At 32.9% G+C, this 25,539-nt stretch overlaps 3 protein-coding genes across 3 annotated transcripts; 1 reads left to right on the top strand and 2 right to left on the bottom strand.

The window, feature by feature from the left end:
• Positions 1-3,529: 3,529 nt before the first annotated feature.
• LOC105804360 (chloroplast envelope quinone oxidoreductase homolog) lies at positions 3,530-5,371 on the bottom strand. The gene is made up of 4 exons (XM_052633412.1): positions 5,183-5,371; positions 4,855-4,996; positions 4,579-4,664; positions 3,530-4,389 (listed from the first exon to the last, which is right to left on the bottom strand). The coding sequence occupies exons 1-4, from the start codon at positions 5,246-5,248 to the stop codon at positions 3,700-3,702; spliced, it is 984 nt and encodes a 327-aa protein (XP_052489372.1). The 5' UTR covers positions 5,249-5,371; the 3' UTR covers positions 3,530-3,699.
• Positions 5,372-6,117: 746 nt separating this feature from the next.
• LOC105804352 (chloroplast envelope quinone oxidoreductase homolog) lies at positions 6,118-8,140 on the top strand. The gene is made up of 4 exons (XM_012636935.2): positions 6,118-6,316; positions 6,638-6,779; positions 6,934-7,019; positions 7,248-8,140. Exons 1-4 carry the CDS (start codon positions 6,251-6,253, stop codon positions 7,935-7,937), a joined length of 984 nt encoding a protein of 327 aa, XP_012492389.1. The 5' UTR covers positions 6,118-6,250; the 3' UTR covers positions 7,938-8,140.
• A 1,915-nt stretch (positions 8,141-10,055) lies between these two features.
• LOC105804343 (chloroplast envelope quinone oxidoreductase homolog) lies at positions 10,056-12,488 on the bottom strand. The gene is made up of 4 exons (XM_012636924.2): positions 12,169-12,488; positions 11,426-11,567; positions 11,186-11,271; positions 10,056-10,959 (listed from the first exon to the last, which is right to left on the bottom strand). The coding sequence occupies exons 1-4, from the start codon at positions 12,232-12,234 to the stop codon at positions 10,270-10,272; spliced, it is 984 nt and encodes a 327-aa protein (XP_012492378.1). The 5' UTR covers positions 12,235-12,488; the 3' UTR covers positions 10,056-10,269.
• Between the last annotated feature and the right edge of the window lie 13,051 nt (positions 12,489-25,539).

Below are 25,539 nucleotides of genomic sequence, written 5' to 3' on the forward strand. Positions count from 1 at the left end.
GTCTTTCAAGCCACTAAGGTTGTGCCCACTTCCTCAAATGTAACTACTATTGGAGCTTTTTAAGAACAAATTATCCTGCTAACACATAATTCCAAGAAGGACTTCAAGAAACAAGTTAGGAGGTTCAAAAAGTTTGAAATTAATTCTAATGCCCCTAAAAACAAGATAAAGGGAATTACTATCAACAAGGAGCTAGAAAAAGACAAAAAAAAAAAAAAGAGTACAGTGCTATGAGTGTTAGGGGTGGTCATGTTTCGATACCCAAGGCAAAGTATCTCCCCAATTGGACTTGATAGACGACATATTAGTTTTTCAATTGATTTGCTCAATTCTAACTAGGATAATGACGTGTTTAGATTATCCACTAATATAAATTGTTTTTCCGTATACAATCTGGTCACATAATATTGCTTAGTATTAGTTAAATATTAGATAATCAATGAGCCTATATTTGCTTTCATTTTGTTTTGTGTGAATAAGCTGTTGATGACAATATACGAAGATATTAATGATATTGAAGGATTTTTATTAAACCAATTTGGTTGAAAATTACAAATACATATAGATATGAAACCACTACACTGAGGGCACTAGATCCGAACAACAATATGGTTCAAGAAATATTTTTCTATTTGTATAATTAGCATCGACCTTATAAATAATTGAGTTCACAATCTAAATAAATTATAGCTTTAATTATAAAACTTATATAAACTTAATTTGGAGAAAAGCTAATGCTATGTTATATCCATATTTATAATATGTAAATTAAATAAAAATATAAATAACCTTTATATAAAAGATCTTATAAATTGTTCAAAACTTTCATAACACTTCTTATAAATAAGATAATTTTTGTCATAACTTTATAAATTTATTTTTATAAATAAGTTATGGTAAAAAAACTATTAACATTTTTTATGAATAAGTATATTATTTTTATAATATATGACATGAACACATAAATAAGTTAAGTTCATACTTGGCCATAGCTTCCTTTTAAATAAATATATTATAACACTTTTATAACATGTAAATTATTTTTATAATAAACTTTTTGGACACAACTTTAGAATTTTTAAGATTTAAATAATTTAATTTTTGTTATAACTTTATAAAATACACAAATTATTTTTATAATATAATTTTAAAATTTATAATATAAGAAAATTTAGGCTATAATCATCCCAAACACTCATATGCGTTCATGCTTATAATATAATTTTTATAACTTATATAAAAATAAAATTTAAAATCAAATTTGAGTGTAATTACCTACGTAATTACTTTAATTCTCACTCTTCCCCATGGAAAAATTAGAAAATGTAATTGAGGTTCTCCAATTACACCAATTCGATGGGACCCACCAACTATAATGGTTACCCAAACATGCCACTTTTATGTAAGTACAAACAATTACATTCAAATCCAATTATTAGACGACTTTCCAAACACAACCTAAAAATATTGTACATTTGAAAAGGAAACTAAAAAAGAATGTATTAAAAAGTGTTAGGAGAAAGCTGGAACAAAATAATTTGATTTTGATTTCATCAAATATCACATCATCATCAACAAATGATTGTACGAGATTCTTGAAAAAATGAATTCGGACCTCGATAGTGTAAGGTCTTTTCAACATGCCCTAATAATGCAAATTAGATTCTGTTAAAAACTACCATCAAAGAAAACAATCTCTCCAAATGAAAGTACAAGTTGTAGTGCTCACTAAAAAGGGCACTAGGACAAGAACAATGAAAAACACAAATGAATTATTTACGAAATTTTATTTTCTTACATCTGTGGAGCCTACATAAGCAAGATAACCCATTATTCTTAATCCCAATATAGTAAGTGATTTAAATCCTATCACACTCAATATAACAACTTCACTTTTGTACCTAAAAATCTAAATCACTCACTTCTAAGTTTTCAAGAGGTTATAAACCAAACAATAAACTTGTTTACACTATTAATGTTCCTTAATGAAGAAATAAGTGCTAAATACTTTCAATATCAAACCTATACCTACATGAAGAACATAAGCTAGATGACAGAACGAGAAGACCTAGGATGTAGAAGATCATAACATGAGTGGTTCGACAGATTTGGATCCTATATATCCACTCATGTGGTACTTCATTGTACAATATATATAAGAATTATATGAATCCATTTGTATAGATATCATCATCTACATCCAGAAAGCCGTATGCTTTGGAAAGACTCTAGAAGATGTTGATCGTAAATAAGAAGATTGATTACGGAGAAAAAGGAAAATGGATTCGTATTCATATGTATGAGAATTATATAGGAACAAGAATGATCTTGGAGTCAAAATTGAAATAGATTTCTTTGGAGTAATAAAACTCTTCAAATTACAATACTCGTAGAGAGAGAACCATAATAAATGCAAAGAAGAAGCATCTTTTACGCAATAGCGAAGGGTTTGAACTAAGATTTCTAGATGGATGAGATGAGGTATTAGTGTCTCTAACACATAATTTAAGTGTGAGAACTTGTCATCTAAAAAAGGAAATATTGAATGAATTGATTGTAAATTATGAGATTTTGCGACTTCTGCCCCTTGTGAGTAAGATATTAATCGTAAGGAAAATGAAATTTCCACAATGATTGCAAATCCTACCGCTATCATTCGAGAATACAAATTATTGTCGTGCCCAAAAATTGAATTTTGGTAAGTCTCTTCAAATATATAAAACTTCAATACTTACTAATAGACTAGTTCAATTACATTCAATTCCCTTAAAAGACTACAACTAAAATAGCATACACAATATATTAATAAAGTCCAAGATAATGTAGAATCATTGGAGATAAGTCTTCAATTCAGTACTAATCCAAACTTCTTATTTTAAGGAATTCGATTGCTTGACTCGATCCAATCCATTCATCAAGTAATGTTGCTTCAAAAGGATCGTTCCTCATCAATTGACTATCATACTTCCACAATATTAGCAAGACTTATAACCCAATGATTTTGCTCCAAAAAATTGCTAACACAAAAAATGAAAGATATATTGTCTGTCTTGGTGCTTATAGCACTGCATACATATGTCACTGCTCACATAATTACTTCAACAAATTTAATTAAAAACTTTTAGACAAAAATACACTTGACCATATCAATCAAAAAAGTGTTAAGGGTAGACTAAATTATCCATTTAAACCTTAAAATATGTGAGCTATAAGATAATTTAATATTAAAAATAAATAAAAACATTTTGAGAATTAATATATAGATTATTATCATATATATATTGCTAATGGAAAGAAAAAAATCAACAATTTAAGTTTTAGATGATAAGTGTGACTTGAATTATATTTAAAATAAATAAAATTATAAGTGTTATTGTCTTAACTCTGCTCATAAAATTTTACTTTGCACTAATAATAATATTTAGAGAAGGAATTGTATGAAATTGCCGCTATTGGTATAATTATTTAAGCATTACTACATAAACAAAGTGTCTAATTATCCATAGTATCATCTTTAATTCAAATTACATAAAACAAAAAATCAATAAATAAATTTCATAACAAGACACAATGCTCAATAACATTACATCACACACAACATAGTTGAAAAAAAACTCCTCACATACCAACATATACAGATGGCTCATAAGCAACCGAACTCACTGAAAAATTATAAAATTAGTGTATGCATCAACTAAACTAGGGCTCCACAAGAATCTTGCCAGTGGCATGGCCATCAATGCTCTTGGCCCAAGCCACTTCAGCCTTACTTAGAGGATGCTTTGAATCGATTATTGGCTTAAGCTTTCTTGCTTTCACCAAATTAACAAGAAAATCAAGGTTCTCTTTCTTAGGTGAGGTAAACAAGGGTATGAGTTGCTTCTTCGAGCATTTAATCGTTTTCGCAGCAGCACTCATCACAGTACAGATACCAGGAGTGGTATTTACTACCTTTCCTTTTGAAGTCAAGTTAGCCTCAAAGGTAGACCAAGGAATGTTGTGTGCGCAATGAATGATTACATCGTATTTGCGACCAGAAGGGCTCCTGAGAGCCACCCCATCAGGAGTTTTGTAGTCAAGAACCTCATCAGCCCCCAAGCTCCTGACTAAATCCATATTACGAGCCCCACATGTGGCTGTCACATGTGCATTTGCAAGCTTTGCGAGTTGAACCGCATATTGACCTACACCACCTGAAGCAGCGGTAACAAGGACATTTACTTGCGGACCGGTTCCATCGAGTTTGAGCCCAGCAAGCTGGGTGAGAGACTGGTGAGCTGCGAGGCCAGCAATTGGCAAAGCTGCAGCTTCAGGGGCTGATACCTCTGGAGGCCTTGGAACTGTGGAACCTTCCTTAGCCACAGCATATTCAGCTAGTGCACCTCCATTCTGTGATTGCAAAATAGATTATGTAATAAGACATTGGCATGACAAAAGACATAAAAACAAGGACATGAATAAGGGGAAAAATCTATAGCCTGGTTGTTGTATAGCTTGAACCAATTGTCCAGAGTAACATCAAACATAGATATGTTCCTACAAGTATGCAACAAACCCAAGAAAAGAATGAGTACTTACACCAAGTACGGCAACAACTTTATCCCCAACTTTGAAACTTTGGACTCCTGATCCAACTTGTACGATTTCTCCTGCTACATCGGTGCCTGCTCCACCAAATGTTGTTTAGCCAATGATTGAACACAAGAAAGAAGAAAAGTTTGGATGCTTTAAATCCACCAATGAAAACTGATGCAAATCAGATTATTGGGCTGAACCATCCAGAGGATACTAAACAAGTGAAGCTCAGAATGCAATGCATGCGACTGAAACAGGCATGAGAAAAGAAAAAAGTACCAGGAATGTGGGGGAATTTGCGAGGTAAAAATGGGCGGGCTACCCCTTCCTGTATTTTCCAGTCGATTGGGTTAATACTAGCTGCCTCTAATTTGATCAGAACTTCATCCTTTTTTGGGCTGGGAATCAGAACTTCAACATGCTGCAACACCCACAAAATTCACACTCGTTATGAAATCAGGTGACCAACAATATCTTTTTTCATGTTCATCAAAAATATATATATCGACACTGCTGTCAAGCTCTCAGTCTAAACTCTTATATCAAATGGAGACAAACTCAAAGGTATTTGGTCAAAAAAAGAAGAAGAGAGAAGCAAGTGGATCACCTTCAAATCATCGGCTCCTCCGCCATATTTACTGTATTGAACGGCACGCATCAAATTATTAGCCATTTCTTTTTTGTTTTTCCTAAGAAAAAAAATGAAAAGCGAGCGAAGGCAAAGAAAGAAGATCAGAGAAAGTGAAGGAGGGAAGGATTGGATAGGATAGGATTGTGGGATGATGTATGTTGGCGTTTGATAGTTTGAATTTATAGTAATGCAATCCAGACATGGAATGGGTGTTCCCGATTGTAATGCGTGTGTGGGTGTGAATTGCAAAACCGAATCTGATGCTCTAGAAGCAGTTGAATTTTTTTAATGTCAAAGTTTCGATACTATATCACGTGTTTAAATTGGGTTCCATCTCTGCCGGCTATTCCTTTTTAATTATATCAATTGGCAACTTCCAACTTGTTTTCTTTTTGGTAAATGGCTTTTCTTTGAGTTGGTTCAGTGCTTTTTTAGATAAAAATTGATACGGGGTAAATTCATTAATTCATTCAATGAAAAATATACCCACAAAACAAATTTGTAAACTGAAAAGAGAGAAGATACGTGGAATGAACGAAAAGAAAAAAGAGGAAGAAATGGTTGGTGGGAGGGATACCATCACTAGGCAAAATAAAATATAAGAAGCAATTAATTGTTTTAAGATTTCATATTTTTATCCTAATTTTCGAATGAATTTTCGAATTGTGTTAAATGTTTAAGCAAAATGAAAAAGCATTTCCATTCAACAAAACATATTATCGAAACTTCCATACAGTATACACATTCTCCAATCAATTGAATAAAAAAATTTATGAATTTGACCTCAAAAGAAAAATAAAAACAGTCAAATGCTTCTAGAACATCACATTCACACCTATACCCATTCAATGATCTCGCTTTGATCGGAAGGAACCATTCCATGTCTGCATTACTTTACTATAAATTCAAAGTATCTGACGCCAAAATATTCCGTCCAATCCTTCCCTCCTTCTCTGTCTCACATTCTAATCTTGAGTTTTTTTTGCCTTCCCACAAACTTAAAAAGGAGCTTTCGGTTTTTAGTCTCTTAGAAAAAGAAAGAAAATGGCCAAGAATCTGATGCGTGCTGTTCAATACAGTAAATATAACGGAGGAGCTGCTGATCTCAAGGTAATATTCTTGCTTTGTTTCGAGTTTAAAAGTAAGGATCAAAAGAAATGTGTACTTCTTTTCCATGCATAAGATGGAGTTTTAATTAAATTCTCAAGTTTATTAGGATTGGTTAATTATATTAGTACCGTAGATTTAACATTGAGGCCAAATTATTGGGAATTTAACGATTTTGACAGCTAAGTCAACTCTCTCTCTCTCTCTCTCTTTTCTTTCTGCAAAATCATTTCCAAACATTTGTCTTCTGTTTTTTAATAATCTTGAAAAAAAATGGCCAGTGACGTAATCTTATAACGAATGTGAAATTTATGGGTGTTGCAGCATGCTGAAGTTCCGATTCCCAGTCCAAAAAAGGATGAAGTTCTGATCAAAGTAGAGGCAGCTAGTATTAACCCAATCGACTGGAAAATACAGGAGGGGGTAGCGCGCCCATTTTTACCTCGCAAATTCCCCCACATTCCTGGTACTGTTACTTTTCTCTAGATGGTTCAGCCCAATGGTTTATTTTGCATTAGTTTTCAATGCTTTAATGGATTTAAAGCATCAAAACTTTTCTTTCTTGTACTAGTTTGAATGCTTGTTTTCAATCATTAGCTAAAGAACATTTGGTGGAGCAGGTACCGATGTAGCAGGAGAAATCGTACAAGTTGGATCAGGTGTCCAGAGTTTCAAAGTCGGGGAGAAAGTTGTTGCCGTACTTGGTGTAAGTACTCATTCTTATTCTTGGGTTTGTTGCATACTTGCAAGTGGGAAACATATGTATGTTTGATGTTACACTCGACAAGTTCGTTGGTTCAAGTTTTACAACAACCAAGCCATAGATTCTTTTTCTCCGTTATCATTCATGTCCTTGTTTTATATGTTATCTAGCATCATTTATGTCCTTTGTTGTGCCAATCTCTTATTATATGAATCTATTTTGCAATCATAGAATGGAGGTGCACTAGCTGAATATGCTGTGGCTAAGGAAGGTTCCACAGTTCCAAGGCCTCCAGAGGTATCAGCCCCTGAAGCTGCAGCTTTGCCAATTGCTGGCCTTGCAGCTCACCAGTCACTCACCCAGCTTGCTGGTCTCAAACTTGATGGAACCGGCCCACAAGTAAATGTTCTGGTTACCGCTGCTTCAGGTGGTGTAGGTCAATATGCAGTTCAACTCCTAAAGCTTGCAAATGCACACATTACAGCCACTTGTGGGGCTCGTAATATGGATTTAGTCAGGAGCTTGGGGGCTGATGAGGTTCTTGACTACAAAACTCCTGATGGGGTGGCTCTCAAAAGCCCTTCTGGTCGCAAATACGATGTAATCATCCACTGCGCACAAAACATTCCCTGGTCTACCTTTTCGGCTAACTTGACTCCCAAAGGAAAGGTAGTAGATACCACCCCTGGTTTCGGTACTTTGATGAGTGTTGCTGCGAAAAAGATTAAATGCTCGAAGAAGCAACTCATACCCTTGTTCACCTCACCCAAGAAAGAGAACCTCGATTTTCTTGTTAAGTTGGTGCAAGCAGGAAAGCTTAGGCCAATAATCGATTCAAAGCATCCTCTAAGTAAGGCAGAAAATGCTTGGGCCAAGAGCATTGAAGGCCATGCTACGGGCAAGATTCTTGTGGAGCCTTAGTTTATGAAGATTACTTGATGCATACAGTAATTTTATACTTTTTCAATGAGTGGGGTTGCTTATGAGTCATTCGTATATTCACAAGTACTCTGTATTTTGAACAATACAAATCTTGGTGTGCGTGTTGCTTTTTTAATTTTAATTTTAATGTAATTCGAATTGTAGATGCTCCTATGGATAATTGGATTTTGTTTTGTGATTAATGCTCTACATCAAAAATTATTCATTAGTTTTTATTCAAATATTATTTTTCCTCTAAAAAAGTCGGTAAAATCGAAGTACTAATAGGACATTGTCTTTGCACCATCATTTCCATCACATCAACAAATATTAAACTTGAAATGTCATGTGCCGTCGATTAAAACCCATAACAAAGGCACACAGAACATCCCACAGAAGTTATATTAATGAAAAAATTCAACATGTTACAAACAATGAAAAAAAAAACAGATACTTGCATGATTAAAAAAAATAGTAAATTTTGGAAGTGAAATGTGTTGAAAAATTTGGGAGTAAATTTGAAAGAAAAATTGAAAGGGTTTGTATTTAATTAGATGCAATGAAATTTGAGTGTATTGTAATTAGAGGAAAGGTGGAATCTGAACCTGATCATCTCCCACCCATAAGTAACAAGATAAGGGTAATAGGGTAAGGCCCTTTCAAGATAATAGTTGACACTCAACCATAGGCATTTCGTGCCTACTTTCAATTTGACTTGTAATCATGGCATTAAATCAAAATTATCTCGGTAAAAATCATATTTTATCAACTCAATAACATAAGATTGTGAAAAAAATAGAACGTCGATAATGATAATGTATCACAAAAAAAAAAGAACGAAAAATAGAGAAACACACAGATTTTTACGTGGAAACTTTTTCGAGAAAAAGCCAAGGGTAGAAGAGAAGATAATTCACTATGTCGAATTTGAATAATTACAAGAGGAGTAGACTGTCTATTTATAAGCTTGTAAAACCATATTTTAATAGAAGAGGTGTAATAAAGTTGAACCACCTTATTCTAATCAATATCAAATAGATGAAGTGTAATAAGGTTAAAAAACATTATTCTAAAATAAAATAAAAGAAGTGTAGTTCTATATGGATTTCACTTTTATTTATTTTACCACTGTATTTTATTTTCAGATTCGGCTTACTCAATTCTAACAAAGATAAATCTGAAGATCCAATTGCACAAACTGAAACCACTCGAGCTTCGATGATATTTTCCTTCCTTTTGTCTTTAATCTCTCACCAACATCTTTTACTTCAAAGCCAATATCAACACAATAAACCAAGTTAGAACAACAAATCATAACAATCAAAACCTTTAAAATTCAACAAAATCATGCAATATGATTTAGCAGTACACTTTCTCACTTCAATGCCCACTTTCAAGAATTCAAATTGAAACTTACCGTAACTCAAATCTAACCTTACATTCATACTTAAGAACTTAAAGCTAACCTAAAAACATTGAATTCTCTGTTGAAAACTCAATTCCTCTTCACTTTCTCTTAAGCACTCGTTAAAAACAATTTCTAAGAACTATGTTCAATCTCCAATTAAGTCTAATTTCTAACATCCTAATAAAATTATAAACTCATTAGCAATGTAAATCTAACCTGAAAACAAAAAGAAATCTCGACTCTCTCTAATCCAATCAACATGAGCATAGCTTTAAAAATGAGAAAATCATTAGAAATTAAGTTTCAAAGATAGAAAATCATTAAATTAAGTTAAATCATCATTGCCTAGTTGGATTTTTCAGAAATCAAAGTCAAGAACAATCAAGAAATCGATTTCCCTTGGAAAAAAAATGGAAAATCGTGTTTTGATCTTAAAAACATAGAAATTTTTGCTAGAAATAAACATTTCAAGATTGATGGATAAGAATCAAAAGCTTAAAAATTTATTTACAGATTTGAGAGAAATTTTGAAAGAAAATGTAGTGCAATTTGTGTTCGAGAAATGAAATGGTGAGTAATTGTTCACTCCCTTCAATATTCACCGACGGTCCATTTGCGAATGAAATAGTGAGCAAATTGTGTTCGTGAAATGAAATGGTTACTTCAATATTTCAAAAATAAAATCTAATTTTCCATGGCATTAAACAAAATTTTGAATTTTGAATTTTAAATTTTATAACAAAACACAGTTTTGAATAACATTACAGTTAGCACACTTGAAATTGCCAACAAATAAAGAACTCACACACCAACATTTGTATTCTTCAAAATACAGAGTACTTGTTAATATACAAATAACTCATAAGCAACCCCACTCACAGAAAACGTATAAATTTAATGTATGCATCAAGTAATCTTCATAAACTAGGGCTCCACAAGAATCTTGCCAGTGGCATGGCCATCAATGCTCTTAGCCCAAGCATCTTCGGCCTTACTTAGAGGATGCTTCGAATCGATTATTGGCTTAAGCTTTCCATCTCTCACCAACTTAACAAGAAAATCGAGGTTCTCTTTCTTAGGTGAGGTAAACAAGGGTATGAGTTGCTTCTTTGAGCATGAAATCTTTTTCGCAGCAACACTCATCAAAGTACCGAAACCAGGAGTGGTATTTACTACCTTTCCTTTTGGAGTCAAATTAGCCGAAAAGGTAGACCAAGGAATGTTGTGTGCACAGTGGATGATTACATCGTATTTGCGACCAGAAGGGCTTTTGAGAGCCACCCCCTCAGGAGTTTTGTAGTCAAGAACCTCATCAGCCCCCAGGCTCCTGACTAAATCCATATTACGAGCCCCACAAGTGGCTGTAATGTGTGCATTTGCAAGCTTTAGGAGTTGAACTGCATATTGACCTACACCACCTGAAGCAGCGGTAACCAGAACATTTACTTGTGGGCCGGTTCCATCAAGTTTGAGACCAGCAAGCTGGGTGAGTGACTGGTGAGCTGCAAGGCCAGCAATTGGCAAAGCTGCAGCTTCAGGGGCTGATACCTCTGGAGGCCTTGGAACTGTAGAACCTTCCTTAGCCACAGCATATTCAGCTAGTGCACCTCCATTCTATGATTGCAAAATAGATTCATAGAATAAGAGATTGGCACGAAAAAGGACATAAATGATGCTAGATAGCATTTAAAACACGATGAATAATAATGGCGAACAAGAATCTTATGGCTTGGTTGTAGTAAAACTTGAACCAACGAACTTGTCGAGTGAAACATCAAACATACATATGTTTCCCACTTGCAAGTATGCAACAAACCCAAGAATAAGAATGAGTACTTACACCAAGTACGGCAACAACTGTATCCCCGACTTTGAAACTCTGGACACCTGATCCAACTTGTACGATTTCTCCTGCTACATCGGTACCTGCTCCACCAAATGTTCTTTAGCTAATGATTGAAAACAAGCATTCAAACTAGTACAAGAAAGAAAAGTTTCGATGCTTTAAATCCACTAAAGCACTGAAAACTGATGCAAAATAAACCATTGGGCTGAACCATCTAGAGAAAAGTAACAGTACCAGGAATGTGGGGGAATTTGCGAGGTAAAAATGGGCGCGCTACCCCCTCCTGTATTTTCCAGTCGATTGGGTTAATACTAGCTGCCTCTACTTTGATCAAAACTTCATCCTTTTTTGGACTGGGAACCGGAACTTCAACATGCTGCAACACCCACAAAATTCCATATAAGGATTCAATTGATGAGTTGAAGAATAATTAAATTATATCTCCAAATTATATTGGGATGAGATCACAGGGTTTAAGCACTATGTAACTATCATTTCCATATAAGGATAATAATCCATTTGCCTATCCACTCTTAACTCAAAAATCAAACTTAACATTTAATAAACAACCAAAATCCTGGACATTTCGATTTCACTTGTAATTAAAAAAAAAACCTCAAAGAAAGAATGAAAAGAAGACAAAAAGCGCCAGACATAAATTGAGAAAGTTTCACGACAGTGACGACAAGCACCGCCGATGACGGTGACGCTGAGCCGCAGACCCAGACACGTGTAAGATTTTACCCAATGATACGGCGGTAGGTTTTGCTACTTACTTATTTTCCCGCAAATTATGGTTTTCTCAAAATTAAATCTACTGTCCTAATTTAATTAGCTCATTCTACCCCCCCCCCCATTCTTCACCCTTATATCCATAAAAGCCAATAAGATTAAGGACTAAATTAAACAAAATTTAATTAAATCTCCATCTTAAGCATGAAAAGGTAAAAAAAAAAACATAAGAGCAAGAATATAACCTTGAGATCAGCGGCGCCTCCGTTATATTTACTGTATTGAACGGCTCGCATCATATTCTTCGCCATTTTAATCCTTTTCTTAGAGGAAATGAAAACTGAAAGGTGGTGTTAAGCCGGTGGGAAGGCAAAAACTGAAGATTAGTATGATATAAATTGGCGTCAGATAGTTGGAATTTATAGTAAAGTAATGCAAAATATGAACATGTTTCTGTCCAATTAATTCAGATGCGTGTAGATGTCAAACCAATGTGATGCCTCTAGAAACCTTGAATTTTATCACTCCATCTAATTAATTGAATAAATGGTTGAAGCTGTTAGGCCTTTTTCCATTGTGATTGCAGTTATTTGGCTTTTAACGCTACAAATTTGACCTTTTTTTACCCTAAAGTCAAAGTCGAATAAATTTCGTTATTTATTTTTACTGTAATATTTAAAAATATTTTTAACCGTTACAGCAATTAAAATTAAAAAAAGAAAAAAATTATTGTTATTTACTTGAAAGAAATGGTGTTGTTTGATTAAAAAGTCAAAATAGTACGATTCCAGGTGTGGCGGCTGCTTGCTTTGAATACATAAACGGGCAACTTGCAAGTTGGTACACCCTTTTATTATTATTAGTCTTCTTATTTTGTGCGTGTCCCATGCAACAATATGAATTCTAATTTTCTTTATTATCCATTATTTTTATTGTTTAAATTAACATTTTTTACGAGGTTTAATATTTTACTTCAATTCTTTATTTTTTATGCATCTCAATAAAAGTTTATGATTTTTAAGCACATTTCAATATTTTTTTATAAAAAATTATATTCTATATTTTGGGAGTATTTGATAAACAGAGCTTCAGGTTTTTTTTTAAATGATTTGGGCACAAATAGAGGATTAGGTAATCAGACTCTATAATTGTGGTATTTGGTGAATGAAAATTTGTAAGAGCTTGTTGAGTTAAAATCTAAAAAAAAAACGCTGAGATGAATAACTTTTTTCAACAGATGATTGGGAACAGGATATATGGAATGTCATATCTAACCATGATTGCTCAAAAATTACTCATTTTGTCACATACTCGTAAACCTAATAAGGCTGCGCTCATTTTCACTTTCACCTCCAAATTCTAAAATAAATTTCAAAAAAAAAATTCCACCACAAAAATCAACATTGCCACAAGAAATTTTCAATCGAACCCATTCATCCTTGAATATTTATATACTCTTAATTTATTTTCAATTTACTTGTGTAAAATAATTTCTTATACAACTTTATATTAATAAAAATATGCTACTTGGTAAATTTATTCGAATGTGACATAGTTATCACTAATTTACATGCTAAGAACATGAAATAATTATCACTAAGAATATAGTTTACAATTATATTGACACACTATTAATAGTTATCAATTTCCACAAGGCTAATATTTGCAAATTTCAAAAATATTCGCTAATTAATTTTCATAATGTATGTTTTAATTCCTAGGTAATAGTGTTTCATTTCAATAATTTCACCCAATAAAACTAACAATAAAATGTGTCATGCCTTTATTTGTCATTTTACACATATCAACTTTCAGCTCTCAGTTAAGTTTTACCAAATATTTTTAAATAAACAATTAACAGAATCAGTTGGCCAAATCAACCACCATAATCAACAATCAACTATCAGCCAATTGCCAAACAGAGCTTTTATTTTTAGTTTTTAAACTTATTTTCAAGTAAAGTTAGATTTTAAACTCTTACCTACTTAATCATTTTTCACATTTTTATAAAAAATTGTGAATTAATTTAAAATTTGAAACAATTTAATAAAATAAAATAAAATGATTGAGATGTTATTTTGATTAAGAAAGGTATAGAGTATAGTCCAAGGGTGTTTGATATTTTTATTATAATGAGCTGCCAATGTTGATTGCCATAATGTTTGAAATTGGAACCTTCTGGCATTTGATTAATTAATTATGTGTTAGTTTATTGAGAATGGCCATCATGAACTGGAAAGTGGAGAAGATAAGAATAAGAATAAATGGTATTAGTGTTAAATAATTTCCCTATCGTCATAGATTCTTCTTTTGATAATGACCCTATTTCATCATTTATTATATCTTTTTTTCATTTTTTTATATTTAATTGTGGGGTAGGTAGGATTGCTTTAGATTTATTTCATATATTTTTAATTTATGTATTGTAAATATTAAAAGTAATTACTTTGTACCGAGATTAAAATAGTGGTAATTTTTTAAAAATTAAAGTAATTCTTCCGTCGTGAGGTTAATTTGTAATAATAAATAATTTCATACATTTATAATTTACACATTAGTAATGTGCCAAGAATATAATGGAAAAAAATTCAAAATCTGCTAATTGGATATTGTTGTCAATGCAGGAAGATATAGATTTAAGTACGTTAAAGCGTATTATCCTCCTATTTATGAATTGAGGAGGGACTATGGGTAATTCTAGACATTGTGTCAAAAAGAGCAGATATGATTAGATTTTGATTCAATATGTAATATTATATATGAACTTTGATTTTGCATATTCTTATATATAAAATATTAATTTAATTCATTTTTTCGTAAATTACTGACATAATTATCTATATAACATCATTATTACAATATAAATAATTATATATATCTACTATAAAAATAAAATGATATATTTATTCCTTTAAATATGTACAAATGAATCAAAATTAAAGTTTCATGTATATATTTGTGAAATACACAAGTTTGCACCCTGTCCTAACACAATGCCAGAATGATGTTTAAACACAATTTGGTGCAAGATAGTTTAAAGAAAGCAATAGGAGAATAAGGTAAAGAGAAATAGACATCAAAACTTTGTTAACGCGTTCGAAAAATATTTTTACTCTGCAAAGCTTTACTTAGTGAATCGTTTATTCAACAATCAATCCATAAACTTGTTGGCTAAAGCCTAATCTACTTTGTCATAAGAAGCAATTGCAATCCTAATAGATATATCTGACTTGTTACGATCACTTACCCAAATAACTTCACCTGCAACATACTTCAACTCTCTAAAAAGGCCTACATAAATAGTGTAAAGTACAATTAAAAATTACCAACAATTTCACAAGCATATAAAACAAAAAACACTCTCTCCAATATGCATCAACATATGCATAGGTGTTACCTATTTATAGGCAAAATATGACAACCTCTCCATATAACTTTGTGCGGATAATATCACTATTTAAATTGAGACATTATCCAAAATTAAGCCATTCATTTTGAACTTCAACCAAAGTCTTCGATTCCAAGTAAAATAGTCAACTTGGTCCCCAAGTAAAAGAAATGAAGATATAAGGATAAGGCTTGAAATGGGATAGTCGATCCTTCCCCCTCCTCTCTGAATTTATTCAACAACATAAAGGATAGATTAAAACATGGTTTGAGGATCATTTGCTAACTATGTAACACATCATTAAGATAAAAGTAAAAAGTCTCAACTTTGAATTGCACTTAGGTTGTCCTAAAAAAATGTTCAAACCGTTGTCCCAATAGTTTATCTAAACAAATGTTCGAAAATGGCATAAAATAGAGTGTTCCAATAGGTAATTCAAGAAATTGGTACCTAATTGATTACTTGATATCTTAGTGTCGAGAACTGAAAATTTGAAGAGAATTTAAAACACGATCCCTCTTTGTATAATGTTATTTGGTTAAGATATCACTTAACTAAATTAAATTTTATGGAGAATGCCTTATTTCGAGTTAATCGAGAAAAAAAGATCATGCCCCGTAAGTTAGGACACGATGCCTCGAATCCTCAAAAACTAGAATAATCGTCATTTGATCATTACCTAAATTTTGTTTTTTATTATCTTAAGTAGGATATTCGATTGCTTCGGTTCTAGGAAAATTCCATACTTTGTAAGTTAGGAGCACGACTTCCTCGAATGCCAAAAATAATGAACATTGCCTCGGTTTTAAATATTTTATATGCGTTAGATAAAATGAGTGTAACTTTTAAAACGATATACATTTAATTTATTTGGGCATAGTGTAAAAACGGATAAATATATTTTAACATGATGACATGGTGATTAGCAAAATAAGGTAAAATAGTAGAGGTAAAAATGAAATAATGATATTAAAAATATAAATAAATAAAAAATAAAAGAAATAAGAAAATAAAAAGGTTATGCTAGTGAATAATAATAATGCAGCTATAACGATAATAAAAATACATCGATTTATAGTAATAATAGTGATAATCATGTCATGCTTACTATCATAATACTAACATGAACGATAAAAATAGTAATAATAATAACAAGGATAAAAATAAAAGAGCATAATAAAATAAATATAAATAACATATATTTTAAATGTTAAAATAAAAGATAAAGTAAATAAAGAGGCAAAATTAAATAAATGAGGGATTAAATTAAAATTTAAACGACATTTAAGGTAAATAAATAAATGGGTAAATAAAGAAAAAGGAAATAAAAGGCTAAATTGAAAGCATAACAAAATTCAAAGTCTAAATCATAAAGAAACAGAACATAAAAGGATTAAATTAAAATGGGATAAATGTACAGGGACTCAAAAGGCATTTATCTCACCCACATTTACACGCGTCCTTCCCTCAATGGGTCCATAATGGATCGAGGGACTAAATTGCACAAGAACAAAAAATTAGGGGTAAGAATAAAATAAATAACAATGAAATAGGACGAAATTAGAAAGAACAAAGAAAGCAACAGGACCGAAACTAAAAATATCCCTTTTCCAAAAAAAAAACGCGGATTTTGAGGTATTTCGGGTCAGGAAATTGGGTCGCACTTCAAAACATGGCTGTTTTGCGGCTTCTGAAGCTAGGCCAAAACGACGTCGTACCGAGGTCCTATATAAGTCAAAATTTTTAGAAAAACTTCACTTCTCCTGCGTTTTAAAAAAAATCCTCTCCTTTCCCCTTTTTTTTCTCTGAACGAATCCCTAGGTAGGGCCATAGGGGTGTCGGCGCTCCGCCATGGCCACCAATCACCGGCGATGGTGGCCGTCACCTCCGGTGGTCGGGGTTATAAAAAAAGGCCTTTTTTTTGTCTCCGTTTCACAGGGAACCCAAATCTATGGCTGAAATCCCTAAAATCTAAAAATGCAAAAAAGGACCTGTAATACCCAATTTTAGCCCAGACTCACATATGGAAACATAATTTTCAAGGATATACAATCTTAGATATGATATATGCAATCTTAGATATGATATATACAATCTTAGAAGATATGGTTTTGTAATATTAGAGATTTAATTTGTAGATACCCTTTAATCTTAGTCGTTGATGTAATTGATCTCTACCGTTGGATTTGGGGAGGCTCAACTATAAATAGAGGCCTCTCCCTTCATTGTAAAAGTGGAGGAGGAATAAAAAAAGAGAACGATTGGCAGTTTTTTAAAGGTGGCTTACTATTTTTTTTCTTTCGATTATTTTTTACTTATTTACGATTTTAAAAAAGAGAGAAGGTGATACCACTACGAATTTTATTTATTTATTTAGCCCCTCCGCCATTTAATGTTTTTGTAATTAAGTTTTTTTTATTTTTAAATTTACCCCTTTATTTATTTTCGATTTCAATTCGATCCTGATTGGACGACGCCGTTTAGGGAAATAGGGAAAATTTCCCTTCCGGTCCCTCCATGTAATATGCCCGTTCCATTTGGTCCTTCAGTTTCCATTTATGTATAGATTTGCCTTAGAGTTTTTATTTACAGTTCAAATTAGTCTTTTTTTTTATTTTCTTTATTTTTTTATTAATTAGTTTTTTATTCTTTTTTTATATTTAATTTTTAAAAAAAAAATATGTATATATATTTTTCATATACGCATAATTATATTTTTTGTAGTATAATATAATTATTTATTTATATGTAATTATTATTTTTATCTATATGTATATATTTATTTTAGTATACATATGTATGCACACATATTAATATTTTTAACTAATTTTAATATATATGAACATATTTTTTTTAAAAATGCAAATATATATTTTTATATACTTTATAATTTTTTCCTTTATTTTCATAAATGCATCATGTATGTATAAGTTTCATAGCCCAAGATTTCATATGTAAATTATGTGTATGACTTTTAATTTCAATGCATATATACTATGTGCCTTTTATTCTTTATATTTTGTTTATTTTCTTCATTCGATTATTAATTCATGTTTTCGTTTATATGTTAAAATTCATTTTTTTATTTTGATCATTCATTTGATATTTTGTATGTGATTATTTTTTATTATGTATATTGATTCTATTTATTCATTTATTTATATTATTTCTACGACGCTGTAATATTTATTATTGCATGGTATATTTAATGTAGCATCACATCATTTTTTACTCGATTTCAAACTTTTCAAAATTGAGATAATGCTCGTATTTAGGATTTTCAAGGAAATTGAGCCCTAACGTATTGGGTTCCGATTTTCTTCGTTAAATCTAACAATCGAGCATTTCTCTTTAATATAAAAAAAATAAAGAACTCATTATTGGGAATTCAACACGTTGTGTCCTAACGTATTAGATGCGACGCATTGATTTCTCGAAATGAATATTTTTAAAAAATAATAAAGGAAATATTCCGAGTTTAGGATTCTAAAGGAATTGTGCCCTAACGTATTGGGCTGCGATTTCTTAAATCTTGAATAAATGGATATTCTTTTAAATTTTTATTACACTAGTATTTTGGCCTAATTTCTTTTTGGGGAAAATTAGAATGTCGTGCCCTAACGTATTGGGTGTGGCATTTTCTTTCTCTGAAATGACAAAGGTTTTAATACGTAACGTTTTTAAGTTTTTTCTAAGGATTATATTTCTTCAAATTTTCGACATTAAGACATTAATTAATTAACTAGGTACCAATTTTTGGGCGTACGAGGGTGCTAATCCTTCCTCGTACGTAACCGACTCCCGGATCCGTTTTTCTAAAACTCGTAGACCAAAGTCGTTTTTTTTAGGTGATCCAATCACACCTCAATAAAAGATTGGTGGCGACTCCCAATTTTAATTTTTTTTTAAAAAGTCGACAACCTAAAATTTTTGTTTTTTTCAAAAAATGGTTTCGACAGCTTGGCGACTCCGCTGTGGATTTTTTTTTAAATAAGAGAGTTGAGCCACAAAGTTGATTAATTTTTGTCTTATGGTCGAGAAAATATTTTTTTAAAAAAACTCATGACATCCTTTTGCATTCATTATCTTCTTGTTTAAATATTGTTTGCATTATGCATCTCATGAGTTGAACAATTTTACCCTTTTAAGTGGAGTGAGAAGCTATGCCTTCGTGAGGTTTTCACCTCCGTGCAGGGTAGTGGACCGCTTCCAGGATACATCCGTACCTATGTCTTCGTGAGATTTTCATCTCCGTGCAGCCATAGGGAAATGTATTCCCGAATCAACTCGGTCCATCTGAGCCTATAATGGGTGAGGATTGAGGAATCTGCTGGTTCGGGTACCTTTACTTTAGAACCGAACCGCATATAATGAGCCTTAGGAGCTTACCTTAGGTAGAACCGTACTAAACCCTGGTAGATATCCGAATAGATGTTTTACTATTTCTTGATTATTTTCTATGTTTATATATGTTACTGACCTTTTGTGTTTTATTTTTATTGCATGACATGACATTTCATTTCATCATAAAAAAAAGGAGGTGTTGATTCATGTTCAATTGCTAAATAGAGAGCTTGTCATAAGGAAATGGGTTTCTTGATAAAGTGGATGACAATATGGTTGTCCGAATATGACCCAAGAAAACGTGATAAGAGAAGGATGATAATTTAATGGAGGACTACACGACTATGGCTCCATTGCCCAAGGATTTAAGATGACAAAAATTATTCGAGAGCTGCTGAACCTTCTTAAAGAGAAGCCAACGAGCATCACGAGGATGAGTGAGCAACAAGTTACAGCCCGGATCGAGCAAAAAGGAGATAGAAGAGACGTTTTTTTGAAGAGTTCGTGAGATTTATCTTAACGCTCGAATGAAGAAGAGGATTGAATATCTCCGCCTATGAGGGCAATGTCGTATAAATATCCATTTTATGTAAAGAGATTTGTTTTCTAGTAAAGTTTTCTAAATGGAATTGAATCAGAATCAACATCTCTTTATGCATTCATTGCATGCATTCGCATTGCATGACATCATAAACATTAAACTCTACTAAAAGAGCCTAATTGATTAAAATCATTTCTCAGTTAACTTGGAAACCAACCAACCTACCAAACACCGCTACGGTACTCGATCAAAAACTAAGTAATGGACCAATGATTAGAAAGACCTGAACAACTCCAAAGGGAGAGGTAGGACCAGCTACTACTACAAGAGCGTTAGCTAAGGTCCAACAAAATATGATGGATAATAAAAAAATGAAGTTCTGTGAAGGAGTTAAAAGAAACGTCCACATCAATGACATATATGAGGACACAAATGAAAAAGGACCTTGTCAGATTTTCGCCCTTATAGACTTGGGAGTGTTCTAAATAATTAGACTGCAGAAGGAACCCCTGTAGTATTTAGAGATTACTCAGAGTAATGTTCAAAACAAACTTGTTGCCTTCAGCCTAGAGGCAATAAGAATTCCTTTATGAAATAGGCTCATGTCTGAACGTCGTTATTCTAATAAAATACATCTTTGCATTCATTTTTTTAAGCCAATATCCTTTCATTCTTTTCGAATAATTATACTTTCATTCTTTCGAATCTTCTTCCATATTATTCTTTTATTTCATTCATAATTGTACAAATGATTATTCATACATTCTTTTGTATATTCTTTGTTACCTACTATGGGTCCCCATATATCAATGACATGAGTGATGCTGTTACGGACTCAGAAGTTCCTTTTGAGTGGGATTTGTGTTTAGAGGGATCTCATGACTTTAAAGATGACATAGTTTGTAGCCTATTTTCAGACTTGTTGAGGATGGTAGAATAAGAATGAAATCTTACCTCATGAGGAGACAATGGAGATTGTGACCTTAAGGGAACGTGCATAACCGAAGAAATGAAGCAGTTACTTCAAAGAGTTCAAAGATGTCTTCGTATGGTCATATCAGGATATGCTTGGGTAAGCACTGACATTGTAATCTGAACAACAATACGATATCAAAAATTTACAGTATGTTCAAGATTAACATCATGAACGATGCATTTACGATTCTTTACCGGGACAATGCCTTCTTCTTTGGCTCATCATGGTTTAGTCTGTCAAAGTCAAGTTGTCATTTTTCCGTTGTTGGATTTCATCTTAATTGAAGGGGAAGATCCAAAGTTTTCGTCATACTTAAATTTCACCCCAAAAGGCTTTATGAAAGAAATTTGGTTCTGATCGAAAGGGATAATGAGGACTTGTCTAATCCTATGAGTTCAGATTCAAAAAAAAAGGGGTCAAAATCAAAATATATAAAAAAAAGAAGAAAAAGTGATAAAAAGAAAAAGAAAAAGAAAAAGAAAATGGAGAGGCCAAAGTGAAAACCCGCAAAGGGCATCTTGAGACCAAATGTGATTTGAGTTGAAAACCCGAAAAGGGCGGCTCAAGTATTGATCGGAATGGGGCACGAAGTGATTAGAGCAACTCAAATTTTAACCAGATTGGGGCATGTGGCGATCTTGCTATACCTGAATTATCAGGAAAGACTAGGCAACATCTTGAGGCATCGACAGAGTACTGTAGATCTCTCAAACACATGTCAAACTCAGAAGGGTCTTCAGAAAGTTTGTACAGAGAAGTTCAAGCTGCGATATCTGGGTCACCTCGTCTCCATACTATTTATTTTGAATTTGTTGTTCTTGGAATACTTCATTCTTTTCCAAATACGCATTCCCAATCAATTTCTTTATCCTTCATTACTATTTTTGATAATTTATTCATTCGAGCTATGCTCAGAGCTAACTTTATTCTTATCCATTGTTATGACCTTTTTCGCAAGCATGTTGCATTGGAATAATGATTAATGGACTAATAAAACTTTCACAAGGGAAGTTTTGCATATTACTCTATAAGTTTCTAAATAATACAGCAGCCTGAAACATGATTATTATTTAGAACGCACCAGGTTTAAAGGTTGGAAATCTGAAAAGGAAGAGTCTAAACTAGGACTTTCTCTTTGGATTTTGTTGTCAAAAACATTGGTTGAACCAAATGATAAGATGTCAGGTTGGTGACAAAGCTAAAATAAACAAGCGAGCAATGATCACCAGGCAATAGGAAGAGGTTTTCTCGGAGAAGAAAACCTTCATTTGCACATGAGCCTTTGGTGCAACACCTTAGGCATGGTGTAAAGGACCAAAGAATTTCACATTCTGTATCCTTGAATTGTGATAGGAGTGGATGGAGAAAAATCCATATATTTCTACCCTCGGGTTGCAGTGGGAGAATGATGGTACAAATTTTTGCGTCCTAGTGGATTGAACTTTGAAGTTTACAGTAGGGGCAATCTGACTAAATGGAAATGCCAGCTGAGCGAAGGCGTTACGGCGCGTCAGTGATAAAACCTTAATAAATGTCGAGCAATGATAACTTAAGCGATAAGGAAAGATCGTTGTAAAAAAAATGACATTTTGCATTCATGCAAACATCATTCATACATACCTAGTTAGGAGCATTTGACTCATTCTGATCATGACATCCTAATCACTAGGCATGATTATTATTTAGAACGCACCAGGTTTAAAGGTTGGAAATCTGAAAAGGAAGAGTCTAAACTAGGACTTTCTCTTTGGATTTTGTTGTCAAAAACATTGGTTGAACCAAATGATAAGATGTCAGGTTGGTGACAAAGCTAAAATAAACAAGCGAGCAATAATTATCAGGCAATAGGAAGCGGTTTTCTCGGAGAAGAAAGCCTTCAATTGCACATGAGCCTTTGGTGAGACACCTTAGGCATGGTGTAAAGGACCAAAGAATTTCACATTCTGTATCCTTGAATTGTGATAGGAGTGGATGGAGAAAAAGCCATATATTTTTACCCTCGAGTTGCAGTGGGAGAATGATGGTACAAATTTTTGCGTCCTAGTGGATTGAACTTTGAAGTTTACAGTAGGGGCAATCTGACTAAATGGAAATGCCAGCTGAGCGAAGGCGTTACGGCGCGTCAGTGATAAAACCTTAATAAATGTCGAGCAATGATAAATAAGGATCGCTGTAAAAAAATGACATTCCGCATTTATGCAAACATTATTCATACATACCTAGTTAAGAGCACTTGACTCATTCTGATCATGACATCCTAATCATTAGGCATGATTAGGTTCATAAAATGAATTATACAGGTCATGTTCCCCAGAGAACAAACCGGTGAAACACCAAGCCTTGTCTCCCTGAGCAGCAGCGGAGAAGGTTGAAGATTATAGATCTTATGTCCCTAAGCAGTAGTGGAGCAGATCGAAGACGGTAAATATTATCTTTCCAAGATAGTGGGAAGCAGATTTAAGCCACCAAGCCTTGTCTCCCTGAGCAGCAGCGGAGTAGGTTGAAACTTGTAGATCTTATCTCCCTAAGCAGTAGTGGAGCAGATCAAAAACGGTAAATCTTATCTTTCCAAGATAGTGGGAAGTAGATTTAAGCCACCAAGCCTTGTCTCCCTGAGCAGCAGCGGAGAAGGTTGAAGATTATAGATTTTATCTCCCTAAGCAGTAGTGGAGCAGATCGAAGACGACAAATCTTATCTTTCCAAGATAGTGGGAAGTAGATTTAAGCCACCAAACCTTGTCTCCCTGAGCAACAGCGGAGTAGGTTGAGGATCGTAGATCTTATCTCCCTAAGCAGTAGTGGAATAGATCAAGAACGGCAAATCTTATCTTTCCAAGATAGTGGGAAGCAGATTTAAGCCACCAAGCCTTGTCTCCCTAAACAGCAGCGGAGTAGGTTGAAGATTATAGATCTTATCTCCCTAAGTAGTAGTGGAGCAGATTGAAGACGGCAAATCTTATCTTTCCAAGATGGTGGGAAGCAGATTTAAGCCACCAAGCCTTGTCTCCCTGAGCAGCAGTGGAATAGGCTGAAGATTGTAGATCTTATCTCCCTAAGCAGTAGTGGAACAGATCAAAGATAGCAAATATTATCTTTCCAAGATAGTGGGAAGCAGATTTAAGCCACCAAGCCTTGTCTCCCTGAGCAGCAGCGGAGTAGGTTGAAGATTATAGATCTTATCTCCCTAAGCAGTAGTGGAGCAGATCGAAGATGATAAATCTTATCTTTCCAAGATAGTGGGAAGCAGATTTAAGCCAGTAAGTCTTATCTCCCTGAAGTTGCAGTGGATTAGATTGAAGCACGAATTCCTATACCTCTGAAGATGCAGTAGGAAGGAATGAGGTTACTTAAAGAGGAAGAGTACCAAGACCCAGCGTGACCGGACAAAAATTGGCCATTTCTAAAGTCTTTGCTCCGTTCCTGTTACACGACAACGAGCAAAGAGGGGCAGCTGTAATACCCAATTTTAGCCCGGGCTCACATATGGAAACATAACTTTCGAGGATATACAATCTTAGATATGATATATGCAATCTTAGATATGATATATACAATCTTAGAACATATAATTTTGTAATCTTAGAGATTTAATTTGTAGATACCCTTTAATCTTAGCCGTTGATGTAATTGATCTCTACCGTTGGATTTGGGGAGGCTCAACTATAAATAGAGGCCTCTCCCTTTATTGAAAGAAAAGGAGGAATAAAAAAGAGAGCGATTGGTAGTTTTTTAAAGGTGGCTTACTATTTTTTTTCCTTTCGATTATTTTTTACTTATTTACGATTTTAAAAAAGGGAGAAGGTGATACCGCTGCGAATTTTATTTATTTATTTAGCCCCTCCGCCATTTAATGTTTTTGTAATTAAGTTTTTTTATTTTTAAATTTACCCATTTATTTATTTTTGATTTCAATTCGATCCCGATTGGACGACGCCGTTTAGGGAAATAGGGAAATTTCCCTTCCGGTCCCTCCATGTAATATGCGTGTTCAATTTGGTCCTTCGCCCATTTATGTATAGATTTGCCTCGAGTTTTATTTACAGTTCAAATTAGTCTTTTTTATTTTCTTTATTTTTTATTAATTAGTTTTTTATTCTTTTTTATATTTAATTTTAAAAAAATATGTATATATATTTTTCATATACGCATAATTATATTTTTGTAGTATAATATAATTATTTATTTATATGTAATTATTATTTTTATCTATATGTATATATTTATTTTAGTATACATATGTATGTACACATATTAATATTTTTAACTAATTTTAATATATATGAACATATTTTTTTAAAAATGCAAATATATATTTTTATATACTTTATAATTTTTTCCTTTATTTTCATAAACGCATCATGTATGTA

This window comes from Gossypium raimondii, chromosome 7, assembly GCF_025698545.1.
Source record: "Gossypium raimondii isolate GPD5lz chromosome 7, ASM2569854v1, whole genome shotgun sequence".
NCBI lineage: Eukaryota > Viridiplantae > Streptophyta > Magnoliopsida > Malvales > Malvaceae > Gossypium > Gossypium raimondii.

What these genes read in the sequence shown, in the direction of transcription:
- LOC105804360 (XM_052633412.1), bottom strand. Translation starts at nt 5,248, where the DNA reads ATGGCTAATAATTTGATGCGTGCCGTTCAATACAGTAAATATGGCGGA. An exon ending in CAAATTCCCCCACATTCCTG is followed by an intron (nt 4,665 to 4,854) that starts GTACTTTTTTCT and finishes TTGGTGGAGCAG; the next exon opens with GCACCGATGTAGCAGGAGAA. An exon ending in AAGTTGTTGCCGTACTTGGT is followed by an intron (nt 4,390 to 4,578) that starts GTAAGTACTCAT and finishes TTGCAATCACAG; the next exon opens with AATGGAGGTGCACTAGCTGA.
- LOC105804343 (XM_012636924.2), bottom strand. Translation starts at nt 12,234, where the DNA reads ATGGCGAAGAATATGATGCGAGCCGTTCAATACAGTAAATATAACGGA. An exon ending in GAGGCGCCGCTGATCTCAAG is followed by an intron (nt 11,568 to 12,168) that starts GTTATATTCTTG and finishes TGGGTGTTGCAG; the next exon opens with CATGTTGAAGTTCCGGTTCC. An exon ending in CAAATTCCCCCACATTCCTG is followed by an intron (nt 11,272 to 11,425) that starts GTACTGTTACTT and finishes TTGGTGGAGCAG; the next exon opens with GTACCGATGTAGCAGGAGAA.
- LOC105804352 (XM_012636935.2), top strand. Translation starts at nt 6,251, where the DNA reads ATGGCCAAGAATCTGATGCGTGCTGTTCAATACAGTAAATATAACGGA. An exon ending in CAAATTCCCCCACATTCCTG is followed by an intron (nt 6,780 to 6,933) that starts GTACTGTTACTT and finishes TTGGTGGAGCAG; the next exon opens with GTACCGATGTAGCAGGAGAA. An exon ending in AAGTTGTTGCCGTACTTGGT is followed by an intron (nt 7,020 to 7,247) that starts GTAAGTACTCAT and finishes TTGCAATCATAG; the next exon opens with AATGGAGGTGCACTAGCTGA.